Genomic DNA, 15629 nt, shown 5'->3' with positions numbered 1-15629 from the left:
AGACTCCACAAACACCGCAGACGCCCAGGTTTTGTAAAAACATAGACTTTTAATAAATACAATCACTACAGCAACAAAATATATATAAAAATGCAACAGAACAATACAGAAAATCGAGTTAACACTGTAAGAAAGCAGCCGTCATCGCGTCCCTCCCCTCCTCCCCCCCCCCCCTGTGTGTGTGAAGTGCATCAGTGTCTGTTGTTGTGTCCGACAACAGTAAACAACCTCATGTGTTCACTGTCCTTCATGTGTCCATCACAAACGTCCAGACTAATAAATAAACATGTGAGAGTCAGTCTTTAAGCCCCAGTGTTGAAGAAGAGTGATGATCATGATGATGATGATGATGATGGTGGTGAAGTTACTGCTGCTCCGGCTGGTTGTGCTGACCCATGAAGAGAAGAGCACCTTGACGCAGCAGCAGGGGGGAAACAGGAAGTCAGAGGACACAAACTGGATTTGTCTACCTGTTAATTCTGTCCTTATTCTATATAAGTCAATAAATAAATAAATAAATAAACATAGATTTATCTTTATATACCAATAAGAAAGAGTGTTACCTGTGTGTTTGTGCTGGATGAGGAAGAGGAAGGGTCGATCCAGAGTGATCTCCTCCACCGCCATACGAGAAAACATCACCGCAGCTAAGAAAGGAAAACAACATCAACAACATTAGCTGAGGACATTCGTAGGAATTTCCAGACACTAAGTGGTGCTCCTGAATGCATCGTGGCATAAAAAAAAACTTGACTTTAAGTCTTACAATTGATCATATACTTAATGTAGAGACCTCTAGGCATGACAATGCATTTTTGCAACACATAATAATACAAATTATGGGCGTAATTTGACAGATCTACCTTATATTCTACAAACTGGACATTTAAATTATCATATACATGCATATTTATCTAAGACCTACATATTTCGATCCAAACCTATTTTAGAGACGACAATTTGACCTTGTGAGGACATTTTTAATGTTAGATGTGTGTGTTGCCCACCTGTCGCTGCTGCTCCCTTAGTTCCTCGCTCGTTCACCTCGATCTTGACTCTCTGCAGGACCTTGGACACGCACAGTCTCTCTTCAGCTGAAACACAAACACACACAGGGTGAGTGTTATTAATGCGTATATATAATTATATTGTTTTCATGCAGAGTAGGAAAAGCATGGGTGTTAATGATCCTTTGAGTGATGGCTGAGTTCCATTTAGCTTGCTCACTTTCACGTTTACTGGGCTTTTCCTGCCAAAGCATTTCAAAATGGCCGAATAATTAAATATTTTCAAAATAAAAAATAATATTTTCAAAATAAAAAATAATATTTCCAAAATAAAAAATTATAATATTTTCAAAATAAAAAAAATAAAAAATCCAAAATAAAAAAATATATATTTTCAAAATATATATATATTTAAATTTAAAATAAAAAAAATATATATTTTCAAAATAAAAAAATATACATTTTCAAAATAAAAAAAAAAGATATTTTCAAAATAAAAAAATATACATTTTCAAAATAAAATAAAATAAATTTCAAAATAAAGTTTCACCAAATATTCAGATTAATTGGACTTACTGGTGATGCGCGTGAAGTCGGCACTGGCCAGGTTGAACATGTCTCCGAGACCCATGTTGACGAGCGCCGTCTTCATATTCACCTCCGAGTTCAGAGTAAACCTGAAGAAACACACACACACATGGTTTGTGTTAAAAGCTGTGTTAAAGAGTTGTTTTCTGGGTCAAACTTAAAGCTCTAGTCTGCAAATTCTGTCGCCCAAAACACTGCTAACACTGCTAGCGTAGCGTCACGTTTCAGAAAACCAAGGTTAGGCCATATAGTCGTCTCTTTAATGAGAATTGTGCGAACTTGTTTGACAATGAATGTAACATACATGTTTAAATCCCACAACTTCTAACACTAGCATAATAACATTAGCACGTTCTACAAATTTAGCTTCAGATAACCTGAAAAAAAAGTTTTTCAGTAAATACCCAATGTGTTTTTAAGAGTTTAAATGAGATTTGTAGAATTATCATTACAATATTGTCTTTTTAGACTCACAATAATGCAGGTACATAATCATTTAAATCCCTCAAATGCTAGCACTGGCATAATTATGTTAGCAAGTTCTACAAAGTTAGCTTCAGATAACTTGCTAACTTTAGATGAAATTATTAATTTAATTATTTTAATGGTTCAAATTGGAGAATTTCTAAAAAAAGTTTGTCAAGTTTTTTCAGTAAAAACGCCAGCGCTCCCCTCCCCGCGACTACCATGTGAAGAATAAAGCCATAGAAAATGAGTGAGTATTTATTAATCTGAAATTTTTCCTCATTATTTAACTATGTTTTATGCGCACACAGAGCTGGAAATGATCATAATAATGCAGGTACACTGTGTCGCCTCTGTTTCCGCTCACCTGGGCATGGCCAGCTGCCTCTTGACTCTCCTCAGCTCGCCTCTCCACTGGTGAATCCGCTGCGCGCTCAGGTCGGCGGCGATCGCGCTCAGCGGGACCTCGGGTTCGAAGGGCGACACCAGGAGCATGCTCAGCGCGTCGCCCTCGTACGGGACCTCGATGACGTCGTAGTCCACGCCGTCGGAAGAGACAAACTCGCCTGTCGATCAAGCAGAAGGAGCGTTAGCTAATTTAGGAAATAATAGTGAGTGACAATTTGTCAAATGGCCACCAGGGGGGCGTTTTTTGTACCGTAGTTGAAGTAGTTGGTGAGTCTCATCATGTGCACCGGCACCGTGCTGCCGTTGGCACAGTGGAACATCCTCTCCTGGGTCAGTCTGGGGTCAAATGGGACTTTCCAAAGGGCCTGGAAGTGGAGAGCATTGAGGAGGACCAGGCGGGTCTCGTCAGAGAGAGATCCAGACGACAAGAACTCAGGGATGGCACCTACAGACGACAAGGACAGCGAATAAGTCAGAGGAGAGGAAGGCGAAGAGACCTCAACGTTGGCGTTTGGAGAGTTCTGTACCTGCAGTGTGGTCGGACACCCACGAGTTGATGATGCCGAGCGCCTGGTCCGGTTTGGTAAAGTCCACCTGGTGAGGGTGGGTCTGGAAGGCCTTGGCCAGAGCTCGTCTGAATCCTTTCTCCAGACTCATCTTCCTCTCCACCATCACCCCGCTGGCGATCTCCACGCCCTCCTCGCTGGACACGTCGCGCTGCAGGAGGCGCTGCTGCCGCGACGTCCCTCTTTCTGCAGGACCGCAAAAGACCTGGTTAACACACCCAACTCTAGCTGACCAGACTAACGGATCTGAACGCGTGCCACCACGCCGACTCACCCTTCAGAGAGAAGCCCATGGCCGAGGTCAAGGCCTTGCGGGTGTTCCCGGCAGCGCCGAGCTGAGCCATGGACAGAACGGAGGCGGCGCCGTACGGCGAGAAGGCCAAGTTGGCGTCGGCGGAGTCCCGACTCAGCTGCGAGAAGACCTTCAGGCCGAAGTCAGTCTGTTTGTCCTGGAGGGAGCCCAGCGCCGCTCTGCTCAGGGCCAGCAACAGGAACACGTACGCACAATGCATCCTGGGAAATAGGGAAGTGGGAGAGACAGAGTTGACCCTGGATTCACAAGTACTGACAAGCTCACGTTGGTGTTGGCTAAAGTTCCAAGAAGCAGCGCCAACTCTGGCCAATCAAACATGAAAGGGGTTCAAAGTGCAGAAGGAGATCCTGCAGGGAGGGGGTGAAGGTAAGTGCTAGGTCAGAAGATGCTCTTGGAAGAGCTGGGTCTTCCAAGAGATTCTTGAAGATAGAAGGGGACGACCCCTGTTCTGCTAGCACTCGGTAGGTCACACAAAAAGAGTCTGGATTATCTTGTGCAGGGTCTTCAGAACGACTCAAACTGAGCTCTCAGACAAGGTTGCCGCCCCCTGATACCGATGTTTATTTGTCAAACAATGCAAGCGCAACATTGGGTCACATGTTGAAGCAAAATTAGCAGCTCATGCTAAGACGTTAGCCAAAAGGCCTGTACATAATCTGCAGGAACAAAGAAATTGGTTATCTCTTCCATGACTGCAAGAAAAGAATGCAGATTTTGGGAGTTTTTGAAGCTTGTTCCTCCTGACAAAAAAAAATCATCTGGGCAGAACTTTTTTCTTGTGTGATGTCCGACAACTTGTTTGTGATTGGAAACGCCATCGTTCCCTATGAGGACCTCCTATGAGGACCTCCTATGAGGACCTCCTAAGAGGACCTCCTAAGAGGACCTCCTAAGAGGACCTCCTAAGAGGACCTCCCAGGAGTTCTGCACTTGAGTTTCCTGTCCTGGCCAGAACTAACTCTAACTGTTAGTAACAAACATCTCTGTTCATGCAGAGTACAGGCCTTTGGTCTATTGAAAACAAATGTCAGGTTGGTTGAACTAAGAAAAAAGGTCAAGCGCTCCCTTAAAAAACGCAAATAAACTCAACTTGAAGATACAGTGTTGTGTCGACACGGAAAGGACATGATGCTAAAAGTCAAGTTGACAAAGGTTTATAAATAGATTCTACTTTTCTGCGCTATTCATCGCAAGTTCGCTAGTCGGCTAAAATCACACCGATTCGACAGATTTGTGCAAAAATGCTAAATGTAGCATTTATTTATAGCCGTTTTCTCAGCACGTCGTGACATCGTTAGTCATCATCATCATCAGTTTTAGAGAAATCAGTCAATTAGTTAAAGATCGTGGTTTCTCAAAGTGGGGTGCGTGTTCCACCAGTGGTACGCCGGCTTCCTCTGGTGGTACTTGGAGGAAAATCGGACACTGTGAAGTATATGTGAGGAAGAGGAAGAAGAACACTATCTTATTGGGAATAAATCTATCTAATATAAGTTTTATTTCACACGAATTAACCGGCGCATGATACCGTGCAGTACGACGGCGTGCACGTGCGCTCGAACGCAACACGTGAAGGTGAAAGTGAGCGTCTGACTCGTACAGACTGTGGGTCAGTTACGAGTTGTCCGTGACTCCTTTGCACAAATATGTAAAATGCGTCGTTCGTGCGAGTGTCAACAGAGCAGACGCTCGGGGGGGAAATATGTGGTCAGCTGTGTCGGGAGGACAAACTGTTGGAACTCGCTGCAGTGAGTCACTTTTTTTAATGTTTCTGTTTCTTATTGCGATGGAAAGTGCGTGTGTGTGTGTGTGTGTGTGGATTGTGTAACGCTGTAAAAGCTCCACATGTTTTCAATAAAAACTGTGAGTAGCATTTCAACTTCCAGAAAACTGAACATAATAACTCAGAGATGTGGAAATTCAGGAAATGATGCGGGGATTTAAAACATGTGTGTGGACGACTGGTTTAAATTGAATTAACTTTAAAAAAAAAAAAAAACCATGTAATAGGATAATGGGTCAATATACGATTTTTTTACTAAGCACTTACAGTAAATTAAGATGAGTCATGGTGGATTTACGTAATCTGGATAATCTTGAGTGGTGAAATTTGTTCATATTTCATGAACTTGAAACTGAAAAATGTCACCGACGCAGTTATAGTGGTTTATGTTGAAGCGCCACAAGGGGGAGCCCTAACTTTACACACTGAAAAACGTGAGTTAAGTTAATTCAAATTAAATGTATTAACTTAATAAACGCATTCAGGTTGAACACAGTCAACCATGTTGCTGTTATTCCAGGACCTTAATATTTAAAGGTACAGTGTGTCAAATTCGACATCATCGTACAGCTCAGTATTAAGAGTTTAAAAGCAAATATGACTCAGTGTGTGTGTGTGTGTGTCTGTGTGTGTGTGTTAACAGCAGAACGTTTGTGTGTGTGTGTGTGCGCGTCAGAAACATTGGTTTTTCCACTGCAGTCATCGATAACATCGTTAACACTGAGGCGACAGCACTTTTGACGTCGCTGCCACGGCATCATGGAAGTGGAACCTCAGTGTGACCCCGACCTTTGAACTCTGACACACACACACACTTACACACACACAGCTGTGCATAGTGGTCATTTTGACCACTCATACATATATTATCTGCCATTTTGGGTAGGTAATTAATATATATATATATATATATATATATATGTGTATATATATATATATATGTGTATATATATATATATATATATATGTGTATATATGTATATTCTACAGAGATACAGATAATGATAAATATTGTGTTATTTTCTTTGTAAAAGTCAAAAAAATATTCCGTCTTGACTCTTAGGAGACATTTACTACCAAAAAAAAAAAAAATCAAAAATATGCATTTATAGACACATAAAAACTTCTATAGCAACAAAACTACAGGAACATTTTCAGTGAGCCAAACACTTATGGTGTAAAATGACCATGAATATAACATAGAAAATATAAAAGGAAACAAAGACAGTTAAAAAAAATGAGCGTACGCCATAAAAGTAGAGTTAAAGTGATGCAGCATTTGTATGTAATTATAATAAAAAAGTTATTGGGGCTCATTTGGACAAGTTGTTAAATTAAAAACGACCACCTTGGTAGTTCTTGTGTTGAATGCTCTTGTTTTAAATATAAAGTGCTCAAAAATAAAAAAATATATCTAAGGGATGAAGGTAAAACTGAAGCTTATTCAACGTAAAACAAATCATACGTAATTCTTTTAATGTCTTTCTTTAAGTGAGGTTGAGCGTGTTTGGCATTTTTTTTTTAAATGTATATAATAAATACACGTGTTAATAAAAAGTTAAATGCATTTCTTACCTTGTGGTTTGTAGTTTTTGTCGACGGTCTGTGATGTTTGCAGTGTTTCAGCTTCACTCTCTCTTTCCTGCTGCTGTCAAAGTGTGAAAGAGTGAATGAAAGTTTTGCCTTATTATAGTGTGGGGAGACACAGGCCCCGCCCCCTCCCACACACACACACACACACGATTACAGACAGTGATGTCATCTGACACTGTCTGGGCAAACTTCCTTTTGCACAAAACACACACACTCACACACTCTTCTTTGGCTCTGACTCTGTCTCTTTTATCCAAAGCATGACACAGCACATGGAAAGTCACTTAACTGTTTTCCTGTCTCCACACACACACACACACACACACACGCACACACACATATCATCTTTGTGATAAATGAAGCAGGTTGTCAGGAGTTTGGCTGCAGAGCTCATCCTGTCATTTGGAGGAATTTATCGACGTCTAACCTCCTTGTCGCGAAGTCACGGCGGCAAAATAAACAAACGCTTGATAAGTGACAGTGAAATCACGGCCTAAGCACTTCCTGTTTTCCCGTCACTTTTTTCCGTGACCACGCTTGACAAGAATGCCACATTCCAGTGAATTCAACAAAACCTGGGCTCGAGGATTTCCTTGTATAGATTCACCAGCTCTGAGGCGAGACAGTGTAGAGATAAGACAGAGAGAGGGAGGGAACAGGAAAAAACTACTTTTTGCTTTTATTGCATTTCAAAAAGTGCTCATGTGGGGCTTTTAATTTGAAATTTTCATTTAAAAAATGTATGATTTACACTATACTAGTAGTCAAAGATGTCATGAACACAACTTTAGTTTTTACCGAATCTCAAATTTGACATTTTTCCAATCATAACTGCTAATGTGGGGCTTTTAATTTGAAATTTTTATTTTAAAAAATTTATGATTTACACTATGCTAGTAGTCAAAGATGTCATGAACACAAATTTAGCTTTTACTGAATCTCAAATTTCAAATTTTTCCAATCAAAACTGCTAATGTTGGGCTTTTAATTTGAAAAAAAAAAAAAAAAGAAAAAAAAAAAGAAGTATGATTTACAGTATGCTAGTAGCCATAGAGGTACTGAACACAAATTGTGTTTTTACTGCATTTCAAATTTGACATTTTTCCAATAAAAAGTGCAAATGTGGGGCTTTTAATCTGAAATTTCACTAAAACGGTGCAGTAAAATGTTATGATTTATAGTATTCTAGTAGTCATAGTAGGGCTGAACACAACCTAAGCAGTCCTGTCTGGAATTTATGGAAAATTCAATTTTTACTGCATCTCAAAATTAGGATTTTTCTAATAAAAAGTGCTAATGTGGGGCTTTTAACTTGAAATTTCTCCAAAACTGTATCGGTAAAATGTATGATTTATAGTATGCTAGTAGTCAGGGATGTCGTGTACACAATCTATTTAGTATTGTCCAGAACTTCTCGAAAATTTAGTTTTTATTACGTCTCAAAGTTGAGAATTTTTTTATTATTATTATTTAAGAAGCGCAAATGTGAGACATTTAATTTGAAATTTCTTTAAAAAGGTATGGTAAACATGTCTGATTTACAGTATTGTAGTAGCGATAGATGTCCTGAACACAACTTTTTTAGTCTTGTTACAGCGCTTTCTGTGTTTTATTTTGAAAACCAGATTATTGGTATTACATGCTGTGCTTTTAAATTCTGAAGTGTTAGTTAACCACAAAATGTGGTCATCACAGAGGGATTAAAAGTCTCAATCTGACAATGTAAACAAAGATGCTCTAAAAAGAATAAGTCTCTTATTTGGCAACAAGGCAGCTGTTATTGTAGTTATTAATAACCGGGTGTTTTATGACCGTTTCTGTCACTTTGGATTATGTTTCAAAGCTCCATTTTATTTGGATGAAACCTCGTCCGTCCTCTCATGTCTCAGTATTTGTCTGCCCTCAACTCCATCTCCACATATTAGTTTTTGTTGCCTTTTGTTTGACTGAAAACCAAAATCAAACATCAAACACACCACAGAGCATTGAGAGAATTCCTGTGGCCTCCGTCCACACGGCCTCCGTCCAGATAGATGTGGAAAAGTGCCTTCATTCCCGTTCTCTGCTGCGTCTACCAGATGCTCGGTGAGTCGCGGGATCAGGAATGTTGTGTTGGGAGACGCGACCAAATGTGGCGCCTGAATGTGTCACTGCTGAAAACGTGCAGTGACTGTGTCAAAGACGGGTGAATCTCCACCGTGTCAGAGTTAGGCCGATGACCGCGCTCTCCTGGTGCTGAAAGTGATTAAACGGCTTATTGTGTAAAAGTGGACTTGGTTTGAGCCAAAAGTGTTGATTCACTTGTGAAATGTTGATACGTTCTGGTCAAATGGAGGTTTGCATGGAAAGTGGATGAGGTCACTGTGTGGAGATTCACCTCTGTGTGTCCACTGCAAATGGATGAGCGATGATTAAAGCTGAGCTTTTTTACACTTTGAACAGCTAATGATGCACTTTATTTATCTAAAGCTATATATATAGCACGCTAGATAACTTACATTTATATCTATCTAGACATATAGCTACCTTGATTTCTTACATTTTTACCTTCTATCTATCTATCTATCTATCTATCTATCTATCTATCTATCTATCTATCTATCTATCTATCTATCTATCTATCTATCTATCTATCGCTAGACATATAGCTACCTTGATTTCTTACATTTTTACCTTCTATCTATCTATCTATCTATCTATCTATCTATCTATCTATCTATCTATCTATCTATCTATCTATCTATCTATCTAGACATATAGCTAGCTTGATTTCTTACATTTTTACCTTCTATCTATCTATCTATCTATCTATCTATCTATCTATCTATCTATCTATCTATCTATCTATCTATCTATCTATCTATCTATCTATCTATCTAGACATATAGCTAGCTAGACATATGGTTAGCTAGATATATTACATTTTTACCTTCTATCTATCTATCTATCTATCTATCTAGACATATAGCTAGCTAGATATCTTACATTTATATTTTACATTTTACCACTTCTTTCTATCTATCTATCTATCTAGACATATAGCTAGCTTGATTTCTTACATTTTTACCTTCGATCTATCTATACATATAGCTAGCTGGACATATGGTTAGCTAGACATCTTACATTTTTACCTTCTATCTATCTATCTATCTATCTATCTATCTATCTATCTATCTATCTATCTATCTATCTATCTATCTATCTATCTATCTATCTAGACATATGGTTAGCTAGATATCTTACATTTATATTTTACATTTTACCACTTCTATCTATCTATCTATCTATCTATCTATCTATCTATCTATCTATCTATCTATCTATCTATCTATCTATCTATCTATCTATCTATCTATATAGCAAGCTAGATATCTTACATTTCTATCTATCTATCTATCTATCTATCTATCTATCTATCTATCTATCTATCTATCTATCTATCTATCTATCTATCTATCTATCTATCTATCTAGACATATAGCAAGCTAGATATCTTACATTTCTATCTATCTATCTATCTATCTATCTATCTATCTATCTATCTATCTATCTATCTATCTATCTATCTATCTATCTATCTATCTATCTATCTATCTATATGACTTATTTCTATCTGCATGTGTCTGATTGGGCGTTTTCGTGTCTGTTTTAAGCAGAAATTAAACTGAGACCATAACAGAGATTTCAGTTCTGTCGACAAAGACAAAATGAAGACAGGACACGTGTGCTGCACGAGAAAAGAAACTAAAACATAAACACTTACTTCAATGAAAACAAGACGGAAAAAAATTCACCTGCTGTTCAACCGAAACGAAACAAGGTCACAAAACGGCTCCGACAGACGCTCTGTCACTGTCTTGGTGTCTGTTTACAGGCCAATTAACAGCGTCTGTCACACTCGCGCTGACTTTGTGTTTTACGGCCTCTGTTTGAGTGATGTTGCACTTTAACAAGCTCATTAAATCGCATTAAAGCAGCTACTTAACAGTCAAAACACTTCATTCCTCACTAATAACTTGACTTAATGTGACAGAGCGTAATGACACGGCCACACCAGCATCACAAGCTTATTCATCTGGAACTTGTGTTTCACTGCTTTTTTATTTCATCTCCTGTTTGTTTGGACACGGCTGCCAAAAATATACTCATGTTTCTTGACCCTCCAGAATCCCTAAGGATTTGGTTCATTCCATATATGGCCGCTAAAGGAAAAATTGGCTCGTACCACCCACTCAGTTCTCTGAGTTAGGCTTCAGAAACATGGGATTCAGTGTTGCCAAGACAACACAAAATATTACTCACATTAAAAGTACAGTAAACTAATGTAAATACAAATTTTGACTTATCTTTCACTCGATTGTTCTGACCATACCTGACATTTACGTCGCTCAGATCAGCCGGAAACCAGGGTCATCATTCAGGGCGATGGATCTACAGGATCCTGAGAGGGACAAAAAAGTTGACTTATTAAATAAACTTCACTTATTAATAGCGTTAACTCAAAGTGCTTTAAAAAATAAACAGGTCATTGACTGAAATTAAGGGTTCAGATAATAACCTCCAAGTACATGTGGAATAAAATGAGCAACCGTCTAAAAGGAGACACGTCAATATTTTGACATCTACAAAATCCTCATGAATGTGACTAATCTTTCCTATAAAATCCAAGATAACCTTTGTCTGTTGACTGCTGCAAGGATCAGGAAGTGTGACTGCCTCCGCCCGTTGATTCACTTCCTGTTTTCAAACCGTTGTTTGACGCGACGCAACATGGTCGTGTTTCAGTTTGTTGTTCCTCAGCGCACACGCGCGCGCATCTGCAGTTGCCACGGAGACGTGTACGCGAGCTACGTCTTCGTTAACGCCACGCAAAGATACACTCTAAAAAATGACAACATTCAATTTGTTACGATACAATACAATATGTTACAATATCATACCATATTAGGGGTGGCCATAATCGATACATTAAAATATTGCGATATTTTTTACGTGCCGATATTATATCGCTTTTGAGACAATAGGATTTTTTTTTTTTTTTTTTTAAACTGTTGTTACAAATAAACATTAAACGTTTTTGTGGATTAGCATAAAAAGTTTCTGTCCACTAGATAACTTAAATATCGTGCGATATGGTACGTTACTAAAGGATATGATGCGTTACGAAACAATATAAATTTCACGATATGATACCATCTGTTATGATACAATACGATATGTTACTAAAGGATACGATACGCTACAGTGCGATATTTTACGATATACGGTATGTTACAAAAGGATACGTAACGATACGATACTTTACTATTTTGCTCTTTTTTATGATGTGATACCATCCGTTATGATACGATACGATACGTTACAATACAATATTTTATGATACGGTATGTTACAAAAGGATACGTTACGATACGATATTTTACGATATACGGTATGTTACAAAAGGATAAGTTACGATACTTTACTATTTTACTCTTTTTTACATTTGGATACCATCCGTTATGATACAATACGATATGTTACTAAAGGATACAATACGTTACAATACGATATTTTACGATATACGGTATTTTACAAAAGGATACATTACAATACGATATTTTACGGTATACGGTATGTTACAAAAGGATAAGTTACAATGCGATACTTTTCTATTTTACTCTTTTTTACGATAGGATACAATCTGTTATGATAAGTTTACGATATGTTACTAAAGGATACGATACATTACAATACGATATTTTACGATATACGGTATGTTACAAAAGGATACGTTACGATACGATATGCGGTATGTTACAAAAGGATAAGTTACGATACGATACTTTACTATTTTCCTCTTTTTTACAATATGATAGCATCTGTTATGATACAATACGATATGTGACTAAAGGATGCGATACGATACAATACAATATTTTACGGTATACGGCATGTTACAAAAGGATACGTTACGATACAATACTTTACTATTTTACACTTTTTTCACGATATGATACCATCTTTTATGATACGATACAATATGTTACTAAAGGATACGATACGTTACAATACGATATTTTTACGATATACGGTATGTTACAAAAGGATACGTTACAATACGATATTTTACGATATGACAGCACCCCCCGCAACCCTCGATATGATACCTTACTTTATGATACAATACAGTATGCTACTAAAGGATACGATACATTATGATACAGTATTTGCTAAGATACTTGTACTTTTACTCAAGCACCCCTTTAAGGTACTTTATACAAGATTGTGAAACACCAATTTTCTCACGTCGTAATGTCTTCAGTGCTTCAGTCTGATCATTTGAAGTCGGGAAATAAAGTGACACTTAGAATTAGAATGACCAGTAAGCGATTTGTGAAGCTGTGAGTCGAGCCTTTGTTTGTCCTGCCGATTCCTCTTTAGACCGATTTTTTTACAACAATTGCTTCCGAATGAACAGATCCACCCTGAGTTTACAAAACTCCTGATTATTAATACCACAGTGATTATATTGTTACATAACCTTTTCCACTCCTCTGGGCGGAATCACTGTGTGTGTGTGTGTGTACATAACAGAACATGATGAGGACAAGCAGTGGAAAAGTCTTTGGCCTCGTGGTTACCAACGTGTGGTGAGCGTGAGTAAGTGGGTGAGGTTATGGTGAACCAGACCAGAAGTACAGACAAAAGTGCAGTCAAGTCAAATCAAGAACACACTTGTTTTAATCAAACCAAGCCTGGACTTATACTGTTACATAACCTCACCAGTCAAAACACACACACACACACACACACACACTGTACCAGCTCTCCAGATAGATATGAATCTGCATCTGAGCACTGATCTAGACTTTGGCAGAGATTAAGCCTGGATCCGCCCGTACCACACGGGACTAGCGTTTTTTGGGAACCCCAGAGCTAACAGAGCTGGAACTAACAAACAGGGTTCTCAAACCTTGGTTGACATCAAATTCAAGGATTTTCCAGGACCAACGTTGCACTTATTTTTCAGTTTTTTATTGTTTTTTATTGTTATTTTTCAATACAACTCAATTAAAATGTATCTGTATAGCGCCAAATCACAACATATATTTGTCTCAAGGCACTGCACACAGTAAGGTAAAAAAAACCTTAATGCAGCTATCTGCCTAGCCCGGTTGGGGTGAAAGAAAAAATGGGGGAGGACAGTTGTTTATAGTACTACAATGTCATTTATACAGCCAGCAGCAGAGATTGTTGTTGTTAAAGGTGCCATATGTAAGAATGTGGCCAAAAACGGTTACTACATTCAAATTCAAAACACGGAGGTCTTTTAGGTTTAGTTTTCTGACGTAACTGGCAACCCGTGGTTGCTCGGCAGCTGAGACTCTACTGACTGCAATGATTGGTAGACGGCGGTAGGTGGCGCCACATGCCAAAATATGTTATAATATATTTGCACTCTGCAAAAAAAAATTTTTAATGCAAATATTTTGGCTGTACTGTAGTTGTTGGTGAGTTCAGTTTGTTATATGAACATTATTCCTGAGTCTCTGTGACGTATTTGGAGGATTTTACGGCCAGTTGCTTTAGATTTATTACATAATGCACCTTTAATTATAGCATAACAATAATATTGCCTGCAAGATGAGAACATGAGGATATATACTTTGTGTTTTTGTTATGATGTTCAAAATAAACATTCATTCATTCATTCATAATATATTAACATGCTAAGCTAGGATAGCAATGTAGGCCAATTATTGTATTTTTTATTATTATTATTAAGGCACTACAGCAGTGCAGTTATTTTTTGACAAGCAAACGTGACATGAACACTTTCCTTCCAGTCAGTGCGTCCTCATCGTGTTCTCTAGTGCACACGTGTTGAATGCGTCTGCATGTGCACATTCCTCCGGTGGCGGAGGACATAATCATTTACAGTACGTGTGTGTGCCTGTCGGCTGTTTATGTGCAATAATTCTGCAGCCGTCCTCGTCATTTCTGAAGCAACGATCGAGACTTTTGACTGTTACTGTAAACTCAGCCCGCAGCTCCACACAGGCACCACTTTGTTTATTTTGCTAAGACTATTTGGTTTTCCGGGGTGTGGCCTGTAACTTTAAAAATTCACGTGGAACACTAGACTAGACTATGATCAGATCTGATCAGATATGCTTACAAATCCGATTTTGGGAGGAGGGTTGGAAATGTGAAATTATCTCTAGAAGTAGCGCTAAACTTTAAAAACAGAGGCACAGGTACGCTGGTTATTTGTAGCGCTGCTCTTTTCGTTCGCTCCAGTTTGACTATAGGCGCGCTAAAGGAGCTAACACACAGCTAACGGAGTTGTTTACGCGCCACGACACCAGAGTCCAGGCACCGTTTACCAGTTAGCGCCGTTAGCCGCATTAGCTCGTTTAGCGACGTTAGCGCGCCTACAATGTAACTGGAGCGATTATCTCTAGAAGTAGCGCTAAACTTTAAAAACAGAGGCACAGGTACGCTGGTTATTTGTAGCGCTGCTCTTTTCGCTCGCTCCAGTTCGACTGTAGGCGCGCTAAACGAGCTAACGCAGCTAACGGAGTTAGCAGTGCCTGGACTCCTGACAACTGTGTTACTTTAGAGACTAATTTTAACAATCGGGAGTCACGTAAACATGACGTCATACGCGTCTTTTTCCGGTCAGTCGTCACGGAAACGCGTCATCAAGAATCAAAAGAGGAAAGTTAATTTATAGTTCTAAACATATTTAGTGTGTTTATTACTCACTTTGTGTCTCTCGCATCCCACAACGTTATTCCTCATTTAGCAAGTTTTAGGACGGCCGGTAGCTAATTTCCTTACTGAGGAGTTGGGAACACTGCTAGCAAGGGTTAGCAAAGCAGTGTCTGTCAGGCTTCATAACATGAGTAGCTAATGTTGCT

At 38.7% G+C, this 15629-nt stretch overlaps 1 protein-coding gene across 1 annotated transcript; it reads right to left on the bottom strand.

Annotated features, from left to right (window-relative positions):
* Window positions 1-182: 182 nt before the first annotated feature.
* serpine1 (serpin peptidase inhibitor, clade E (nexin, plasminogen activator inhibitor type 1), member 1) lies at window positions 183-6781 on the bottom strand. Its single transcript, XM_083910217.1, has 9 exons — window positions 6706-6781; window positions 3309-3547; window positions 2996-3220; window positions 2719-2913; window positions 2428-2626; window positions 1584-1684; window positions 1008-1094; window positions 564-647; window positions 183-411 (listed from the first exon to the last, which is right to left on the bottom strand). Exons 2-9 carry the CDS (start codon window positions 3544-3546, stop codon window positions 365-367), a joined length of 1176 nt encoding a protein of 391 aa, XP_083766343.1. The 5' UTR covers window position 3547; window positions 6706-6781; the 3' UTR covers window positions 183-364.
* Between the last annotated feature and the right edge of the window lie 8848 nt (window positions 6782-15629).

The sequence above is a fragment of the Microchirus variegatus genome, assembly GCF_963457635.1.
Source record: "Microchirus variegatus genome assembly, chromosome: 2".
Classification (NCBI taxonomy): domain Eukaryota; kingdom Metazoa; phylum Chordata; class Actinopteri; order Pleuronectiformes; family Soleidae; genus Microchirus; species Microchirus variegatus.
Note: the sequence above shows the minus strand (reverse complement) of the source record. Positions and strands in the feature narration are given on the sequence as shown.